The sequence below is a fragment of the Musca domestica genome, unplaced genomic scaffold (assembly GCF_030504385.1).
Source record: "Musca domestica strain aabys unplaced genomic scaffold, Musca_domestica.polishedcontigs.V.1.1 12, whole genome shotgun sequence".
In the NCBI taxonomy this organism is placed as follows: domain Eukaryota; kingdom Metazoa; phylum Arthropoda; class Insecta; order Diptera; family Muscidae; genus Musca; species Musca domestica.
In genome coordinates, this window is record NW_026712155.1 from 6492835 (window position 1) to 6515167 (window position 22333).

General features: G+C 34.9%; 1 protein-coding gene across 6 annotated transcripts in view; it reads left to right on the plus strand.

Moving 5' to 3' along the window:
• Positions 1-22333, plus strand: part of LOC101892464 (afadin) — a 176688-nt gene that overhangs the window by 57246 nt on the left and 97109 nt on the right. For 5 of the 6 annotated variants that reach the window (XM_059118130.1, XM_005190640.4, XM_005190641.4 and 2 more), the window contains 5 exons: positions 9809-10202; positions 10341-10449; positions 13061-13254; positions 13317-13796; positions 13863-13944. In XM_059118130.1, coding sequence (XP_058974113.1) covers positions 10092-10202; positions 10341-10449; positions 13061-13254; positions 13317-13796; positions 13863-13944 — 976 coding nt within the window. In that variant the 5' untranslated portion in view covers positions 9809-10091. Of the gene's footprint in view, positions 1-9808; positions 10203-10340; positions 10450-13060; positions 13255-13316; positions 13797-13862; positions 13945-16673; positions 16732-22333 lie in introns of those variants that run through there. The other variant, XM_020039322.2, reaches the window with a different exon arrangement.

The following is a 22333-nucleotide window of genomic DNA, read 5'->3' on the forward strand; positions in this document are numbered from 1 at the left end:
TTAAAACCGTCAAATGACATAATTTTAACATTTTTTTAATTTTATTGAATGCGAGCAAAAAATGTCGGAAATAGCATCAAATTTTTAGAATAAGTTTAGATTTATTCGAAATGGTCACCTTTGGTGGCCTTCAAACGGCCAATGAAACCGTCATACTCTGCCCGAATGTAGCTTTGCGGTATTTTGGCCCATTTCTGGCGAAGCGCTCGGAAATAGCATCAAATTTTAGAATAAGCTTAGATTTGTTCGAATTGGTCACCTTTGGGACGAACTATGACCTTCAAACAGCCAATGAAACCGTCACATGCTGGCCGAATGTTGCTCTACGGCGCTTTGGTCTATTCCCGGCGAAGCGCTTGCTTTAGGTGATCGACACTTTGGTATTTTTCAAGTGCCAACCTTGCTTTCCAAAATACTCCAGACACAATAGTCCAACGGATTGGTAACCGGAGATTTTGGTGGTCATTGTACGCTGGAAGTGAAGCGAGGAACCTCATTTTGTAACCATTCTTGGGTGGCGCGTGCTAAGTGCTATGGTGCTGAGTCCTGTTGGGATGTCCAAGGTCTGGGGCCAAAATGTTTGAGTGCCCAAGGCTTTAATACACCCTCCAGAATATTTTCGCGATAATATTCGGCATTTATTAATACGATTAATACGAGCTGAGAGCGACCATCGGCTGTTATGGCGGCCCACACCATCACTATGGCCGGCGCTTGAGTTCTGGTGGCCAAACGAAGGTGCACATTTTCAGCTGACCTCTTTGGCAAGTAAACACGACCTTTTTTTGTTTATAAACTGCTGGACAACGAATGTTTTCTCATCGGAGAAAACCAAATTCGGCAGTTCACCACTTTCGGCAATCGAAGCAACTCTTTAGCTCTTTTGAATCGATTTTCTTTCTGTTGTGGTGTAAGTTCTTGTACGATAAAGTCGCTTATTTACTTTTCGAACCATTTCTGCTGATGTTGCTGTTTTTTTCCGTTCACTTCCTTGATGTCGGGCTATGCTTCCAGTATCACGGTAAGAAGTAATGGTACGAGACACAAAAGATTTATTTACATTTAAATGCTGGAGTGCTCTAACGATAGCCACTTGTGGTTTTCCAGCCAAAAATAAAGAAACCACCCTATCACGCTTGAATTTCATCACGAATAACTTTTTTCTGGAAAAGTCTCACCAAAATGCTTTGTACGCTTGTAAACATTATAATGAGCTGTCACTGGAATAATTTTAACAACTGTCGAAGGAGTGGCTTAGAAATTATAGCAGTCTGAAGTTGGTTGCAGTTTTTTCATCTCACCTTGTAGAGCTTTGAAAATTTATCGAGGGCTGTGGATTACGTTAGGAATCATTGGTTTAAAAATGACCAATGTCGGTCCACATTTAGCTGTAGTCCCTATATAAATCTAGATTTTTTAGAATTTTACGTTCTCGTAATATATTCTATTTAATTTATCCAACTTAAACCCGGCGTGTGGATGCCAATGTATGATATGCAAATGCAACAACATCCAGTGTAGTAGCCTCATCTCCAAAGAGGAAAAGCTTGCAGTCCAACATTTCGCCATTTTTTAATGGTATTACAGTAAAGATGTCAGAGTACGATCTTTGAAATTTTCTTCGATGTATGTGGTATTGATTAATATTTAAAAATTATTCACATGACGATATCAGGATTTGACAAATTCCTATTTAATTGAAAAACTTTTACTTCTTAAATAAATATAGCTCAATTTCAATAACCCTTTCGCCGCATCTTTCTTCCTCTGCAAATGTGCGTGATGACATATTTATTTCTGTTTGTTTGAATTTTTTAATCATATTTCTGTTTTTTTTTTCTTCTCGTTTTTCTGTTAAGTACTCCGCCGCCTCAGCTTGTAAAACAATTATTGTCTACATTGACGGTGACGGTGTACTGTTGTGCTGTTTTTGCTCCCCTACCCCTATGGCTCCGCCAATTCTCATTGTCCACAAAATAATTGGAAGCGTCATCGCAAACATTATGACGGTACTGATTCATAAATAGGTTTATTCACCTCTCTAGATTTTTTGTTGTGGTTTATGTTGTTTTTGTTTTCTTTATTTTTCTTCTCTGGCTCATAAGTTTATTGTGTTTTTTTTTTCTACCACGTTATGGATGGGATGTTTGTTGTCCCTTTTATTTTGTTTTTTTATTTTTATTTCAATTTTCTTATTTGAAAAATAACTGAAAAAAGAAAGAATGGAAATGCTTATAAAGTAATTATTGTTGTCTCTGGCAACAATTGTTTTGTAAATAACCCTTTCTTTGTGATGGAGTTGTAAGGCAATGAAGTTATTTTCGGCGGGGGATATCATGTGAAGGAGGGTTATAAGAAATCGACCCAAGGATTTTTTGAGGAAATGTAGTAATTTATTTAGTGTATTTTATTTGAAATCGAGTTGGTATTTAATTTTTTTGGAAAGAAAATAATGTCTTGTAAAATTTATTTAGTAGGGTGTATTTGGACATATTTTTTCATTCCCTAAGGATGGACATTTAAGTGATAGACATAAAGTGTTGAGCCGAATCAACACTTTTTCCTATTTTTTATTCCAAGATATATTATTTCATTCCATTTGGGATTGTGTGGAATTAAGATTTTCCCATTAAAACTGAGGCCAAATCGAACTTATTGACATTTTGTCGATTCGTTTGTAACACCTCGAAATATACATTTTAGACCCTACAAATTATATATATTCTTGATCAACATAAAATTCTATGTCGATCCATCCCTCTGTCCGTCTGTGGAAATCACACATGTTTCCGAACGAATTGAAGTAGTTTGATAAAATTTACTGAAATGTATATTATGTCTGCAGGACTTTTGGTATTGAAAATAGACCATGTAGGGTCCAAGTTTTGGTATAGCCCCCATATAACGGTACCTCCCAAAATTTGGCATTTCGATTATTTTAGCGACATTATTCACCGAAATTGTTTCAAATTTGGTAATTAAAGTTCGTAATGGATCCTACAGCCTAAGACGCAAAATTGCCTGTGCAGGTCCACGCTTTCGTTTAGCCCCCATATAACGTTACCTCCCGATATTCGGCATTTTGATGATTTTAGCGACAATATTCACCGGAATTGCTTCAAATTTGGTATTTGAAGTTCGTAATGGATACTACAGCCTAGGACAGAAATTTGTCTGTACAGGTCCACGCCGTCGTATAGCCCCAATATAACGGTACCTCCCAATATTCGGTATTTTGATGATATTAGCGACATTGTTCCCCGGAATTGTTTCAAATTTGCTATTTGAAGTTCGTAATGGATACTACAGCCTAAGACAGAAAATTGTCTGTGTAGGTCCACGCCTTTGTTTAGCCCTCATATAACGGTACCTCCCGATATTCGGCATTTTAATAATTTTAGCGACAATATTCGCCGGAATTGTTTCAAACTTGGTATTTGAAGTTCGTAATGGATACTACAGCCTATGGCAGAAAATTGTCTGTGCAGATCCACGTTTTGGTATAGCCATCATATAATGGTACCTCCTGATAATCGGTATTTTGTTGATATTAGCGACATTATTCTCCGGAATTGTTCTAAATTTGGTATTTGAAGTTCGTAATGGATACTACAGCCTATAACAGAAAATTGTCTGTGCAGGTCCACGTCTTCGTATAGTCCCCATACAACGTTACCTCCCGATAATCGATATTTTGTTGATATTAGCAACATTGTTCACCGGAATTGTTTCAAATTTGGTATTTGAAGTTCGTAATGGATAGTACTGCCTATGACAGAAAATTGTCTGTATAGGTCCACGTTTCGATATGGCCCCCATATAACAGTACCTACCGACATTCGGTATTTTGATGATTTTACCGACACTATTTACCAATTTTTTTTAGACTTGGTATTTGAAGTTCGTAATGGATTCTACAGCCTATGACAGAAAATTGTCTGTGCGGATCCACGTTTTGGTATAGCCCCCATATAATGTGACCTCCCTATATTCGGTATTTTGATGAGTTTAGCGACATTATTCACCGGAATTGTTTCAAATTTGGTATTTGAAGTTCGTAATGGATATTACAGCCTATGCTACTTTATTGACAATTTTTTTAAGTTTCGCATTTGAAAATGCCTATGCAGGCCACCGTCGTCGTATAGACCCCAATATAACGGCTTCATTCGGTATTTTTAAGATTTTAACAGAATTTTTAACGGATTTTATTAATTTATTTTTTTATTTATTTATTTTTTTTTTTTTTGAAAATTGCTAAATTCGTTCCACATGGTGAAGGGTATTGAAAGTTCGGCCCGGCCCAACTTTTTAATTTTTAACAGATTTTATTTATTTATTTATTTTGAAAATTGGGTATTCAAAGTGCGGCGCGGTCGAACTTACAGCTTTTTTACTGGTTTAGATGCCGAAGAGGTATTATGCCATCCATCCCCGACAAGTCTAAAAGCATATATGTAACTACGCAGATAACAAAAAATATTTTTAATGGAAGTCGCAATCAACTTCCCCACGTGAAGTTGACAAGAAAAGAAAAATCCCCTTGTCTATAATTCAACTCAACTGGAACACCATTAAAATTGTATTTCGAAAGCTAGAAATTGTATAGGAACGGCCGTCAAATATAATTCTCTCCCCAGATTTACGTTACCATTTTAAGTGGAGTTTTGTAGTACAAACAAAAAAAAATTCACAAAAACAAACAGAAAACAATTCCTCAAATATCATTTAAATAGAATTGTAAAAGATATGTTGGGCGGATAAAAATAATTATGTGTTTCAATTACATTTAATGGGGAAATAATTACCGCATGGGGCTGTTATTTGAAAGTTTTGAAGAAATTTAAACCGGAACACAAATTATTTTATTTCTTAAAGAGAAAAAACGACAAAAACTTGAGGGTGTTTAGAATACCTCTACACAAAAATTAAATTGTCAAAAGAGAGGCAATAAAGGAGGTACCGAAAAACGTGATGTTTATATGAAAATATGGCTTATGTGTTGACAACAAAAAAAAAAACAATGTTGTTAGAATTGTTGTTGTCGACTTTTAATCTTCTTAAAAATTGTTGTTTTTCCCATTTGCCTGACATTTTGAATAGAAGAAAGAAATCAGTTAATATAAACAAAAAAAATCAATACTCGAGTCATCGAAGCGGAATCACCTTTCCGTTATAGAATAAATGTCGCCGCCTTCCAACGTTACGCAGACAAAGCCAACGCTAGCTTGCCGCTGCTACTGAGATTTGACTTTCGTTTTATTGATGTCAAATGTCATTTATTTGCTGCCGTATCTTCCTAATTGGATTCCAAATGTTACCCATAGATGTGCAGCACAATGTAATTTCTTTGCTCGCCCTTCTTTGTTATCAAAAAATCTGGGTCAAAAATGGAAGTGATTTTTTTAGCATGAAAAAAAAAACGTAAGTGAGGGTGTATTGTCAATGTATTGGTGTGAAGGTGGCGCGACTTAGACTAAATTTTGACAAATTTGTTATATAATCGAATTGGTTATATTTTGACACTTTGGATTCTCAGGAGGCCCTTTCAAGTGTCTTAACTTTAAAAAATTTAACCAAAATACCCTCTCAGACTTACTTACCCTTTGTGACGAACTTTCGCAATGTTGGTCAATATTCGGACAGAGGCTTGTTATATCACTACGACCCGATCTTGGGTGATTGAAACACTTTGATCTAATTTCAACACTAAATTTGTTAGGGTAGATACCCCTCAAGCATGAAAATAAATGGATCTTCCCATCTCGTCGAGCTGAGTCGATCTGGCAATGTCCGTCCGAAATTTTGCATTGGGACAGGGTTTGGGTCAGAATTGAAACCCAATGTTTTTGAAGATGTACATTTAGGGGTTAAAATGGACCAAAACAAATTAAAATTTTCCTGATTTTGCAGTCGATCTATAGGTCATAATTGAAAACCGATCGTCACGAAATTTTGTATGAGAAGAGGACGACCATTGGATTATATTTAGCTTTAAACTGGACCACAACTTTCGTGAGAAATTGTTTTGAGTACCTAACAACAAGAGGGAGCGCGTAAATATTGGGCAAATGAACCTCATCAAAAAACTAAGGGTAACATCTGGGCAGGGCTCTATGACATCATTTCAAAAGTGAAAATTTCCAAATTCGATTTTGACATAAGTGGGCTGTCAACATATTTTAGTGTTGAAGGGTATCACATGGTCGGCCCCGCATGACTATAGTCTTGGCTTACTTGTAAATTTTATAATTAGACCCTACACCACACTGTGGTACAGGGTGGTATGTCTTTGTGCATTTGTTTGTAACATGCAGAAAAAAACGAAATAGACCCATAGTTCCTTTTGATGATCTTCATAGAAACACATTCTGAGTCGATTAATGTCCATTTTTTTGGTAAACAAATTACAGGTCGCATTTATTGTCCGATTGCAATGAAATTTCCCACAAATTTTTTATTTGGCCCAAGAATGACCCATACTAAAATTGAGAATCGGTCCAAATGTATATACCTACCATATATATCTTCGTCCGATTTCAGTTTTATTGTTAGCCAGTGTGTAATATTCGTCCAAAATGGGATATTTATCGGCACCAGCGACCGAATTCGCCCGAGAATCAATTACTTCAAATTTGGTGAAAATCGTTCAAATATGGCTATATACTTATGTTTCATCCCTCTGATTCGCAATATCAACTCCAATACAATGATATTTGGTACCAGATATCTCATAAAGCTAAAAAATACCTCTGCCAAATTTTATCGAAATTGGTTTAGATTTGAATATAACATCAATATATATCACCTCAAATTGTATGAATTTTGGCATATTCAACCTAATTTTCAAATTTTTATTATTATTATTTTTATTATTATTATTATTATTATTATTATTATTATTATTATTATTATTATTATTATTATTATTATTATTATTATTATTATTGTTATTATTATTATTATTATTATTATTATTATTATTATTATTATTATCATTATTATTTTTATTATTATTATTATTATTATTAGTATTATTGTTATTATTATTATTATTATTTTTATTATTATTATTATTATTATTATTATTATTATTATTATTATTATTATTATTATTATTATTATTATTGTTATTATTATTATTATTATTATTATTATTATTATTATTATTATTATTATTATTATTATTAATATTATTATCATTATTATTATTTTTGTTATTATTATTATTATTATTATAATTATTATTATTATTATAGCCTTTAATTTATGAAGTTCAAAAGACGACCGTCAAATAGTCGCTGAAAAGTTGTAGGGTTTAAATATGGAGATTGGTAGTATCATGGACATATATGTTGCAACCATTTCCCTCCGTTAATGGTTTGGTCTTTCCCATACTTCCACATGGAGACAATTTTCAAAAATTATACCTTAATATTATTTCTCTTTTGCTGACAAATTATAATATATGTTTGTATGAATGTATGTTGCAATGTTTCGCATTTGTATCTTCAGTTTTTATTGTCCCAAGGTTCATTGCCACCATAATGTCTCCGCCTCCTCCTGCAACTATCTGCAAAGAAGACAATCATTCTTCATGTCAAGACGACGTTAAGTTTAATTTTGTTACTTGACAATCAGTTAAGCGTAACCCCGAAACGCATCAGGACAATGCTATATGTCTGTCAGACTTGTCTCAACTGAATTATATACTTGACTTACTTTTTCCGCCCTCGAACATTCGGTTGGTTAGGCGACTTGCAGTTTTATTGTCTTAACGATGCACCCATTGCTCTCAACACAAAAAAGAAAATGGCAGAAACTTTCATAGAGACGGGGAGGGGGTGGAAGTAGAATACGGCTAAGAAAATAAACGTTAATTTGTTTAAGAGTTGCTTGTCTCAAACAATAGCAATTAGATGTTGTGTTAAAGTTTTGTTGTTTTTTTTTTTTTTTTTTTTTTTGGTGTTGTTGCTGTGACAGTTTTTCTTTTTGGTTCGCATCTATTTTCATTTGGCAGTCAAAGTTTTTCGTTTGCATTTAAGAAAGGTGTTTTTGGGAACATGATGGAGCATAGTTCCGCTTTAAAAGTTTTTCATGGTCATGATTATTGATAGAGGGTGGAGAGTGCATTAGGAGTATGGAAAATTGTGAATTTGGGGTTAGAGTTTGATGTTTTTCCTGGCTGCCAGTTTGATAACTAACTCCCTTAAAGTATGCACCAAAAATTCAATGTAGAAATCGAACAATAAATCTTTCTTATAGCCTCCACCTCAGTATGGAGAGTATATTAAGTTTGTCATTCCGTTTGTAACACCTCGAAATATGCATTTTAGACCCCACAAAGTATATATATTCTTGATCAGCATAAAATTCTATGTCGATTTAGCGAGGTCCGTCCGTTTGGTCGTCTGTGGAACGAATAACATTTAACTCAAATTATGTCTGTAGGTATTGAAAATGGATCATGTAGGTCCACGTCTTTGTATAGCCCCCATATAATTGTATATCCCGATATTCGGTATTTTGATGATTTAGCGACATTATTCACCGGAATTGCTTCAAATTTCGTATTTGAATATAGTAATGGATTTTGCAGCTTAAGACAGAAATTTGTCTGTGAAGGTCCACGCCTTCATATAGCCCCAATATAACGGTACCTCCCGATATTAGGTATTCTGATGATTTTAGTGACATTATTCATCGGACTTGTTTCAAATTTGGTATTTGAAGTTCGTAATGCATACTACAGCCTATGACAGAAAATGATCTGTGCAGGTTCACGTTTTGGTATATCCCCCTATAATGGTACCTCCCGATATTCGGTATTTTGATGATTTTATCGACATTATTCTCCGGAATTGTTCCAAATATGGTATTTGAAGTTCGTAATGGATACTACAGTCTATGACAAAAAATTGTCTGTGCAGGTCCACGTCTTCGTATAGCCCCCATATAACAGTACCTCCCTATAATCGGTATTTTGATGATTTTAGCGACATTATTCACCGGAATTGTTTCAAATTTGGTATTTAAAGTTCGTAATGGAATGCTATAGCCTAAGACAGAAAATTGTATTTGCATGCCCACGTCTTCGTATAACCCCCATATAACGATAGCTCCCGATATTCGGTATTTTAATAATTTAGCGACATTATTCATCGAAATTGTTTCAAATTTCAGGTTTGAAGTTCGTAATGGATACTAAAGCCTGTGACAGAAAACTATCTGCGCAGGTCCACGTTTTGGTACCTCCCAATATTCGATATTTTGATGATTTTAGCTAAATTATTCAACGTTTTTTTTTATGTTCGCATTTGAATATTGTAACGGCTTATGACAAAAGTTGTCTATGCAGAACTTACAGCTTTTTTACTTTTTCTTCAAAACTTGGGAGCGATTACTTTGAAAGCAAACATATGTTGTTCATAAGTAAATACACGTTTTCTCCAGTAATTCAAAATTCAGCATAGATATGAACAAGCCTAGTTATCAGTTTTCGCCAAATCCTGAACACAAAATACCAAAATGTGCTATGCTGTACCTTCAAATCCTCCCCTAATAGATTCTAATTTCAATTTCATAATTTATTACTCAATTATTGGCATGATTCCTTGTAATAATTGAAATTGATCTGAACATAAATCTAAAAATAGCTATCGAATTAGAAATTTTGCACAAGAAAAAACTTCAAACCATTTTATGCACATCAAAAATCCGCACATAAATAACTCAATATTTTTTTTTTGCACAAAATACCAAGAAATCATAAACTAATAACCCAATATTTTCTCTATTTTTATTGCAGATTCTATTACTAACCCGTCAGTCAGTCCATCGGAGATTTAGTCTGGCCGTCTCGATGCCGCTGCATAAAAGCCCATGCAAAGGAACAGCATTAATGTATTTCGTCCAGCAAATATAACACCATCCTCAAAAACAAAATAAAAAAACTATAAAATATCAAAAACATTAGGAAACATAAACAGTCGCCGCCAAGAAAAGAATATCTCAAGGAGACAGAAGAACGAGAGGGCGTGCTGAGCCAGCAAAAAGGCAACAAATTCCATTTAGCTTTTCATCCCCAGGGAATGTCTCATGATACAAACAAGAAAATGTTGGATCGCGAAGCTGTACGTTCTGTCATACAACAATGGAATGCAAATCGTTTGGACTTGTTTGCCCTATCCGAACCAGATGAGGTATGGTATTAGAAATTATGTTACTCGCACACATGTGTGTGTTGTGTAAATGCATAAAATTATTTTTTATGTTCGTTTTATGTTAATATTGTACAATTCAATTCTCATGTTTTGTTTTTTTGCTTTTCTCTCTTACAGAATCTACTCTTCCATGGTGTGATGCGTTTTTACTTTCAAGATGCCGGTCAAAAGGTTGCCACCAAATGCATACGTGTTGCATCAGATGCCACCGTTATAGATGTTATAGGTATGTATGCCTGTTGCTTTTTTTCGAATGATAAGATAATATGTAACGATAAGATTGTAGGGCGCAAACATAAAAAGTAGGTTAACACAAAGAAGAATGTTTTCATCAAAGAATGCTTGGAATGTTCCATTGTTTTTTGTGACTTCCGTGATTCTTTTTTATTTTATGTTGAGATTGAAAAAATGTTGTTGTCCCCACCTACTCTCTTTGAAACATATGTAGGGGCTTCTTTAAAAATCGTAGTTTTATTGTAGTTTCAAGAGTTTTTGTGAAGTTTGAGTCATGATTCAAACGAGGTTTTTTCTTACCTCCCTATTTGGTTTTTCCAATATTTAACAAAATTACAATCCTTATTAAATTTTGAACATTTGTGAAATCCTGGCAATCAATGTAAGCCACTTCTTAGGTCTATAATCACAAGCGAACGTTTTCTCCTTTCGGACATAAAAGTTTCTATAGCTTGTACTTCACCTTAGAAAGGAGGGTATATTAAATTTGACATTCCGTTTGTAACACCTCTAAATATTCATGATTAGCATAAAATCCTAAGTCGATTTAACGATGTCCGACTGTCTGTTGAAATCACGATACAGCTCACATTTTTGACGTAGAGCTTTAAAATTTGACACAGTAGTTTGCATTGTGTCTAAGATGGTTGATATTGAAAATAAGATATATCGGTCCACGTTTTGGGATTGCCCCCATATAACGGTAACTCCCGATATTGGGGACTTAGGTGGTTTTAGCAACAAATTTCCAGAAATTTGTCTAAAAATGAGTATTTGATGTTTCTAATGGGTTCCAGCTTCGGTGACAGAGCATTGGTTGTATAGGTCCACGTTTTCATATAGCTCCCATATATAACGGTACCTTCCGATATTCGATATTTTAATGGTTTTAGCCACATTTTCCTCGGATTAGTCTACAAATTGGTATTTATAGTTCGTTAAGGGTTCTAGATCCGGAGGCGGAACATTTTATGGTATAGCCCTCATATAACATTACCTCCCGATATTCTGTATTTTGATGATTTTTGCCAATTTTTTAACGGATTTGTCTAAAAAAGGTAAACATATGTCGTTCGAAATAGACTCTAGCTCCGATAGAGGAACATTGTAGATATAGGTGCACGTTTTCGTTTATCCCCCGTATAACGGTACCTCCTGATATTCGGTATTTTGATAGTTTTTCCCACATTTTACTACGAATTTGTCCATTTGTTCGTAAAGGGTTCTAGCTTCGGTGGGTGAATATTGAATATCTAGGTCCACCTCCAAATATTTATTATTTAGACGATTTGAGCAACATTTTCTAATAGATTTGAGTAAAATTTGGTATTTATACTTCATAATGGGTTCTACAACCTGCGTGAAAACATAGTCCATATTGGTCCTAGTCATTCTAGTCACATTTACCCACAAAATTGTGTAAAAGCCGTCATTTTGGAATTGTTGGCCAGCTCTTAAGCATCGGTCTCATCTCATTTGCATTAAGCCTACAGTATTCGGAATTAATCCCCCATCACCCCTTTATTTCAAGATCTTGATATCTCACAGTATATAATTGTAGCTCCTTCTCCGTCGAACTTTGCCAAAGAGGCAGGGTTAACTGGCTATTATTAGCAAGACTTTAGAGCAACCTGTCTATATAAATTGTGACCAACAAAACTGCCGAACTTATCATCTTTGGCATTACCAAAGCTTTCAATGTTATAAAGATAGACATGGTATCCTGAAACTGATGTGCCATGAGCCCACTCAAACCTTTTGCAGAAATAAAGTTAAAGCAGGTCTTCCTTTCCTTCTACTCAGCATTCCTTTCCAGGCACTTGTCTTACGAAGAAAGGCATAAATATGTCCCTCCAAAATCAGTACCAAAAAAATAGAAATTTTATTCTTACAGGTGCATAAGTAGAACGCCTTAAGTTTCGTTTAGAACGCCTTAAGTCACCTCTGAAAACGTAAATAATCTTCCAAAAATTGAAATTGGTGGACCAAATCTATCAGGCACTTTGAGTATCCAATTAACTACTAGAAGCTGTAAGGGAGGTGTGAGAACTGCCGCTGCAGAGTACCTATAGTGACCAAAATCTTCTATGTATTTCTCATGCTGTAGTTGACAGCACTATGCTTCTTCTCTTCGAGGGAAATTTCGGGTCCTTATTTGCAATTCCATCACTCACTTCGTATGGACTTGAGATTGTATAATTTTTGGGACGAGGAAAACTGCCTCACCGAAGGCTTATCGTTGACGAAGGCTGGCTGTAATTCAGATTGTGCCTACCTTACTCTCAGGTATCTTAAATGTATCTTAAATCCTATTTTTTCTGAATGACTTTCTCTGAATAATTAGCTTTCCTGAAATATATTGACATCTTGCTCAGGCGGTTACCATTAACAACCTTTCAAACGAATTTCCGTCATTTCTGGGTAATTTTTGAAATATTTGTTTTAGGTTACACTCATTCCTTTTGTTTCATTAGAAATTTACAGGTCCCAATGTAGAGGATATACTTTGGAGAGTAATCTTTCGAATATAAAATATTCATATATTCCCCTTGACTTTTCTTTATATTTATAAATAATATCGAAATCATTTTTTTATTCTACAGATACCCTTATTGAAAAATTCCGTCCTGACATGCGTATGCTGTCTGTACCTAATTATGCTCTGTACGAAGTACATGCCAATGGTGAGGAGAGGCGACTAAATCCCGATGAGAAGCCACTTTTAGTGCAACTAAACTGGCATATCGATGATCGGGAGGGAAGATTTTTACTCAAGAATATTGATCAAAAGACCACAGTAAGTAAACCCGTAACTTTCAAAATTAAATTTTTAATATAAATTCTCTTTTCTTTCAACAGCCAATTGAACAGAACGACATCAATTTCAAGAGAAAACTCTCCAAACGTGAGAAGAAAGAACAAAAGAAAAAGGAGAAATTGGCCAAACTAAATACAGATGGCAGTAATACCACAACAAATAGTCAAACAAATGGTCTCAACGGGTCTCATGGCACCGATGCAGGTGAAACACAAGTTGCCGGCAAACTGTATACCGAATTGCCGGAAACATCGTTTACACGTTCCATATCAAATCCTGAAGCGGTTATGCGTCGCAGACGTCAACAGAAGTTGGAAAAGAAACTGCAACAATTTCGTTCAAGAGATGGTGGACCCGATACGGGCGGAACATTAAAGATATATGGTGAAAGTTTGTGTCAAGATGTGCCTTATAAAACTCTCCTACTGTCGATACGCGATTGTGCTCAAGCTGTTGTCCGTGAGATGTTGACAAAATACGGACTGGATAAGGCGGATCCGTTGCATTATTGTTTAGTACAGGTTTGAGGAGATTTATTTGACGTAGTTTTTGACATTTGAGATAAATTTTTGTTTTAAATTGCGTAGGTCAACAGCGATGGCTCGGAATACATACTCGATGATGATGAATGCCCCTTGTCGATACTAATGAATCATCCAACATCTAGAGGTGAGTTTTGGAAATTAAGAATTTTCAATTATTTAAATAGAAAAGAATTTGAATTACAATTTATTCTTGTTAATGGTGATCCTGAAAGAATGCATTTTAAAGATTGTCTCAAAAATCGGAATATATGACCCTGCCCTTTTATATTTTTAATAGTCACATTCCGCAATCGTATTAGATGTACACACATACATTTCACAAGTACCAAAAAGCAATTTTAATTATTTCCAATTTAGATATGAAAATATTGGCACATTTTGTGGACTCTCCATTCAGATTCGTTGTATATTCATGTCTTGTTTTTAGAAAAACCATACCTTCTTATTAAACCTAAAGATGGTATTCCATCAGAACTTAGTCTGTTTGATGGCTAAACTTATTTTATTTATGTTAAGAGGGCATTGGTCCTGAATAATGCCAACTATAATGAATATCAATCGCAGCTTTTATATTTGTCTATCTTTGAAGTATGAATCCCAAAAGCGGTCCGCCATAATTTTTACATTTTTTTCTTAATATCATTGTTGCCCGAATGTTGCTCTGCGGTATTCCCGGCGAAGCGCTTGCTTGAGATGATCGACACTTTGGTATTTTTTAGTTGCTTCTTTCCAAAATACTCCAGACACAATAGGCCAACGGATTGGTATCCGGAGATTTTGGTGACCATTGTGCGCTGGAAATGAAGCGAGGAACCTCATTTTGTAACCATTCTTGGTTGGCGAGTGCTGAGTGCGATGGTGCTGTCCTATTGGAAAGTCCAAGGTCTGCGGCCAAAATGTTTGCATGCCCAAGGCTTTAATACACCCTCCAGAATATTTTCGCGATAATATTTGGCATTTATTATGATGCCACGGTCGATTAATACGAGTGGAGAGCGACCATCGGCTGTTATGGCGGCCCACACCATCACCTTGGCCGGCGCTTGAGTTCTGGTGGCCAACCGAAGGTGCACATTTCCAGCTGACCTCTTTGGCAAGTAAACATTTGTAAACATTTGTTTGTTTGTTTACAAACTGCTGGACAACGAATGTTTTCTCATCGGAGAAAACCAAATTCGACAGTTCGCCACTTTCGGCCAAGCGAAGCAACTCTTTAGCTCTTTTGAGTCTGTTTTCTTTCTGTTGCGGTGTAAGTTCTTGCACTTTTTGAAATTTCAGTGGCTTAACCCCGAGCTCATTTTTCAATATTTGCCGAATGGAATATTGCGATATGTTCAGCTCCCGGACCAATTTTTCGGCCACTGCGACGCGGGTTTCAATCAAGTCGCTTCTTTACTTTTCGAACCATTTCTGCTGATGTTGCTGTTTTCTTCCGTCCACTTCCTTGACGTCGGGCTACGCTACCAGTATCACGGTAACGAGCGATGGTATGAGATGCAAAATATTTATTTACATTTACATGCTGGAGTGCTCTAACGACAGCCACTTGTGGCTTTCCAGCCAAATATAATGAAATCACACTATCACACTTGAATTCCCTCACGAATAAATTTTTTTTTTTCTGGAAAATTCTCACCAAAATGCCTCTGTATACTTGTGGACGATATAATGAGCTTTCACTGGAATAATTTTAACTGCTGTCGGACGAGTGGCTTAGAAATAACAGCAGTCTGAAGTTGGTTGCAGTTTTTTCATCTCACCCTGTATATATTTTTTATATTAGATCACCTTTTCCGAAAATAGGGACATATTTGGATTCCGATTTTAATTTATTTCGAATCATTTTCCCCAATTCTAATCCAACCTCTCACCAATTGCTTTACACTCTCTGTAGTTTATGATATAATCCATTCAATTCATAATCATATTCATTGTTATAAATTGTTTCTTTCCTGTCGGCCAATCTCCCAAGAAATAATACCGTTCAAATTAAAATTGTTCCTCAGAGCACTAACATAAATATTGCCAAAACAACTTCATTATTTCATACTTAACTGTGAAATTATGTTAAACTCGCAAGGGCAAATCAACATAATAACAAAAAGGGAAAAATGAACTCTCCATCATGCTGCATAATCCTAGGCCACAATATAATGGGCCATCATCTATCATAAATAACACAACCCAACAAGGACTGCTTGGCGAAGCAAACGAGAGAACCTACACAAGCAGGCATTTTGCAAGAATACAATCCAAATACCTGTAGTAGGAAAAGTATAGAACATTGTATTGGCGGGCCGCCTGCCTTTTATGAGCCACATTATGCTGCATAACATTAACATGCAATTAGAAGCCTGCCTGCCAGCCAACAAAGGAGAGTAGGCATGTTTTGTCAATAATTGTTATGACTAGACTTGTAGGAATGTTTTAATAACAGCTCGACGTCTAACTAACTGACTAAACGGTTGAATATAAAGAGTTTTTTGTCTGTAGTTTTTTTTCGTGAAAGTGAAATATCCTTACACTAACTCAAGGGTAAGTTAGCTGGCTGGCTGGCGTTGTCTAGCAAAATTTGTTTTGTTGTTTTTTTTTTCGGACCTGCTGGTTGTTTGGCAATTTTTTCCATATTTTTATTTTTTGCTTGTGTCGTTATGATTTTGTTTTTTTCTGTTTGGTTTGTTTATTTATTTTGGTTACCTTAGCTAGTTCAGTTGTCAATTGGAATTTCAGTCATCAACTTCGAGGCGTGTTATTTGAGACGAGTTTGTTTTTTTGTGAAACTATTTTTTTTCGCTGTGTGATTTTAAATTTAAGTGAAAGAATTTTTAATTGTGGCTATTCAGTTTTCGTTTGGAATTTAATAGCAAAATGCCGTCGAAGAAAAGTGCCCGGGAGTATTGCGATAAGCTTTGTAAGTTAAGAGAGAATAATAAAAACTTAAAAAAAAATCTTTGATGAAGACAATATTTATTAAAATATTTTAAATTATTTATAAAAAAAAAAAAATGTACAAACTGTTCTGAAACTCAATGTTTTTTTTTTTTTTGAGTTCCAAAATGTGCTGTTTTTAATGTAGATAGATGGAATGTCACCTATAAATTTTCAGGATGAAAGCAAACCTATAAGTTCAAATTCTGGGAAGAATACCCTCTAAACGTTTTCTGTATACATTAAAGTTCCTATATGTAGAAAAAACCCTAAAAATAGATTGAGTGAAGAGGCTCTAGAGGAGTTGTATTGATAATAGCCGTTATGAAAATGGATGGATAATAGGTTTTCTTCAGATGAATTTATTTTAAATCCTTTTTTTTTTTTTTGCATTGAAGATAGAGTGAAGATCTAAACATAAATAGCTTTCTATGGGTCTACCATTGATTGAAGGTATTTTAGAGATGTTTTATTGATGGGAAACATCCCGAGGAAAACTTGCTACCTCAGTAAATGAAGAGGGATGGAAGCATACGTTTTCTACAAATTGATTTTATTCTCATTTCCCATTTTTGGAAAAATATCTACTAAATTTTTTCAAAGTACATTCAAGTCTCTATAGGTCTTTTTCATTCAAGTCTCTATAGGTCTTTGTGTATAGCATAGAGGTGTTCTCTAGAGATTGGATCTTCTAAAAATGTGATTTTCCTATAGAATTTCCTATATTTTTTATTAATTTAAAGAAGTATTCTATTTATAGAGCATTTAATAGAGTTTAACTAGAGCTCCTCCCGATATTCGGTATTTTGATGATTTCAGCGATATTATTCACCGGAATTGTTTCAAATTTGGTATTAAAAGTTCGAAATGGATACTACAGCCTAAGACAGGAGATTGCCTGTACAGCTGCACACCTTCGTATAGCCCCCATATAATGGTATCTCCCTATATTCGGTATTTTGATGATTTTAGCTACATTACTCACCGATTTTTTTAAGTTTCATAGTTAAATATTGTAATGGCTTATGCCAAAAGTTACCTATGCAGGTCCATGTCGTCGTATAGACCCTAATATAACAGCTACATTCGGTACTTTTAAGATTTTCACAGAATTTTTAACGGATTTTATTATTTTTGAGCTAAATTCGTTCCAAAGTTCGGACCGGCCGAACTTACAGCTTTTTTAATTGTTTTAGGATTCTCTTGGTATTTTGAGCTGCTAACCAAATACTTTTACTTCCACTTGGACTGCTATATGACTCTGCAAATCGAGAAACTCCACTAAAACTGATATAGATGGAAGACCTTCTATGGGTCTTCCAAAGATATATCTTCCGTAGGTCTTCTGATAATGGAATATCTAGTATATCTCCTCAGCACGTAGAATATGTCAATAGGTCTTTTAAAATACCTCTACAATTAAAAAGCCATATTCTATAAAATAAAGTTCTTCTGTAAAGTTATGTTTTTCTGAGATAATTATTCTACTTTAAATAAGTTCTGAGAGTCTCCTATAAACATCAAATTATCCCATCCTATTTCCTGAAATCCCTTAAAAGATATGAGACCTCCTAATTGTATTCTACAGATAAAATACTTTCTACAGGTATAATTTGTATATAAGGCCTCCTAAATGTATTCTATAAAAAGGGTCTCAAAGCTTTCTATAGACAGTATAACTTCTAAAGGTCTCCTAAAGTCCTATTGCCTTCTGTATTTAGAATTGCCTCTTGGGATTTGATCTGCAAACCGAACACTGACTTATCCACTTGGACTTTCCACATGCCCTAGATTACTGCACAGTATTATAAGTAGACCATTTTCTTTTTCATAGAAAAATGTAACCAAATTGTTTTCAAAATTTACTTTTTGATATTTATATATGATTTGTTAATTCACTATTTTTTTTTTTTTAAATTATTTTTATAAACCACATTTTCCTCTCAGTGTTGTATAGCCTGGAAGTGTGATACACGAACAGCTGATTTCTACTTCCAATGGCAACTCATACAAAATACACCTCAAAAGGACACAAAAAAACACATAACTTACAATCAAGAGAGCATGCGCTAAATTTCATATGCTTGGCCAATTTACATGCGGTCCATACATGTTCGAACAAATACACATGTTGTAAACTAGCATAGAGAAGAAGGTATGGGGTTTCCACTGAGACCGGTGGCCCATCATCTTCGCCTTCTGCAATGGGGAAATTGGACATGAGGGAATTTTTTTTTATTTTGTTTATTTTATTCTGTTTATTTTCTATTGTTTGAGAGGAAAAGGTCAATAGCGAGATTGTGGGGGATGGATGGATAGATGGCAGTATAAACGTCTGTGGCATGCATGCATGCCATCGTTTATGGCACCTTAAGTTTGCCGGTATGACTTAAACGACGGTACACAATTGCCATGGAACATTTCCTTCTTACACATTTGGACCATTTAACATGACGTTTATTGTTATAATAAAAAATAACAACATTATCCTCCTCCTCACTACTTTAGTTGCGTTTATTGTCGGTTTGAGGCCGCAATTCTCTTTCAAGTATATTAAAAAAAAATACAAAACAATAAGGCTGACATTTAAAAAAAGGACATTTACAAACGGAAATGTCAAAATGAGGAAACCAAGCCAATTCACAACAAGTACTTGGCTTATATATAAAAAATGAGGTAGGACGTTTATTGTTCAGGCTTCAATCCTTTTTTCCTGCTCCAAACCTCCCTGGACATTTAGACAGCTTGTATTAAATGTTTTATATAAGGAACTTACGCCCAATGAAATATTTTATAAAGGAAACATCTTTAGTTTTATATTTCCATAAAATAATCTGTTTGAATTGTCCTCTAATTGCATTGTCTTTAAATATTCCCCAATTTTTAAACTAGCTTCTAAGAATCTAAATTTTCGTTATCACTGCATACCACCCTCCTGTGTACGTAAACAAATATTCCAAAGGTTAAATTCCGCCGTTACGGCCATTTTACAACTGAAGATATCTTGAAATCTCATTCAAAAGCTTCTTAAGTTAAATGGGTCATTTGTTTTTAATAGAGCCACACCGCAACGCACAAATGCTATGCTAGGATGTTTATCCTTCTCCTCCTCTTTCTCTTCCTAACGCTGTACTTGAAAAATAACAACCACTCTGGCTGAGAGCAGCGACCAAAGCCAGGACATGTTGACTGTGGTTAGTTTAGCGAACAGCCAGCCGATTTGAATGTCGACTTGTTTTTGCATTGCAACATGGTTTACTTCCGTTCGTTCTCTTGGATTTTTTTCTTTTTTTTGGGAAAAGAACAATCTGAATACACAATGACATAAATAAATAGTGGATGTTGGCATCTACGAAGTAGTTGAAATTTTGGTTTTAGTTGTTGTTTTTGTTTTGTCTTGAACGAGACCATTCTTTGGTTACTTTTCTCAAAAGGATGTTGTGTCTGAAATATTTATTTAACTGTGGTGTGGTGTTGCAATCAAACAAGTGAATGTTTAGTTAGTGGGGAACGGTGTCGCCTTTGGGACAGGGAAATGTGGAGTCTGAAGTGAGTAAGTAAAGACGCAGAATTTAAAGAGAAAAAATAGTTCTAACAGAGATCCTGTAGGACTTATAAGCTGATTATATCTTTAAGAAATAGCAAATCTTCGAAAGTGTAAAGCTGGAATATCTTATAAAAGTCTTGTGGTTGATAAGAGGTTCTCTTAAGGTCTTCTAAAGGGTACCTTGTACTTACTAGACACAGATAAGATACTTAATAGACACAGATAAGGTACTTGTCAGATAAAGGCACCCCAATAGTCATCTTTAAGGAAGAATTTCTCATAAAGGTCGCTTATACCTAGAAGACCTCCTAAAAGTCTTTCACAAATAGAAGAGCTCATCTTGTTCTTCCATTTTCCTATGGGCCTTCTTTATATAGCTTGTCTCTTTAAGGACTCTTTTTGAGAAATCCTATACGCCTTTCGTATGTGAAAGATATCAAACCAATTTTGTACAGATTAAAGTCCTGAGGGTCTTCGATTTATAAAGATTTCCTTTGAATCGTATCTTTTGTACCCATAAATGTGGAACCTCTTTTATTTTGTGTATGGAAGGTCTCCTAAGGACTTGTACAAATTAAAGGCCTACTAAATGTCTTCTGAAGATGTAAGGCCTATCGAAATGTTTTCTGTAGATGGAACACACCAATGGGTATTTGTAGGCGAAAGATTTCCAAAAAAATCTTAAGAAGATTATTTTAGACCTTCTCTTAATGGAAGACCTTCGGCAGGTTTGGTGTGGACTGAAAATCTCCTATAGATGTGATCTCCTAAAGATTTTCTGTGGACGGGAGGCCTTCTGAAGATGTAAGGCCTGTTGTAGGTAGTTATGCAGGCGAAAGATTTCCAAAAATCTTCTATAGAGGGAAGATTTTTTAAAGATTACTTTTAGACCTTCTCTAAATGAAAGTCCTTCGGCAGGTTTTGTGTAGACTGAAGATATCCTATCGATGTAACCTCCTAAAAATTTCCTGTGAACAGAAGGCCTACTAAAGGTCTTCTGAAGATAAAAGGTCTGTTGTAGGTCATATAAAAAGAGGAGGTTAAAAATCTCCTTTATATAAGTCCTCCCATTTGCCTTCAATGGATTCGATTTTCATCACAGGTTCGTCTGAATACAAAAATTCTCGAAAGGTCTTCCAGAAACTAAAAGTAATCTTCTACGAAATAAAGTTCTTCTATAAATGAAATAGCTCCTAAAGGTCCCCCATTGACATTAATCTCTCCTATGGACGTATGGATTTCCTAAAGGCCCTCTATAGATATAACAACTTCTAATAGTATTCTATAGATAAAATGTAAAATGTAGATAGTAGGACGTCTAAAGATCTCCCATGTAAACTTATTGTCATTCTGAAGTCCTCCTCCAAATATACGATTTTCAAAACGGACTACTGTAGAAAGAATAACATCTACACCCAGAGAAAAAATGACAACATCCGTGTATGAAATGACCACATCCGTGTATGATAGTGTATCAACCACGTTTGGTGTCAAAATGAGCACGCTGTTGTCATTTTGACACCGAGATTTTGGCAACGATTTCAACAACAGATGTGCATGAAATGAGCACATACGTGGCCCCGTTGTCAGATTGTCAACGCTTCGTTGTCAGATCGTCAACGCTTCGTTGTCAGATTGTCAACGCTCCGTTGTCGGATTGTCAACGCCCGTTGTCAGATTGAAATCAATGGTGGTCATTTTTTGATATCCGTTCCTTTTCCATTTTATACCCTTAGTAGAAGAAACGACATTTTTTGAAAAGTATTTTATTGAACGAAACCAATTACATAAATTCAATATAAATACATATTTGATTTAACAAAACAATTCGAATTACATATATTCAATGTATAGAAACAAATTAAATTAACTTAAATCTGAAATAAACTTTTCCATTATTCATAGGATATAAGTGAAATGGGTAAGTAATAAAATCTAAAATTGGTATTAAAAAAATTGTATCCTCATTCAGAGAACCAACTTCATACGATTGTAAATGGTAATCAAAGTTTTTAACTTTTACTTGGTTACATAAAAT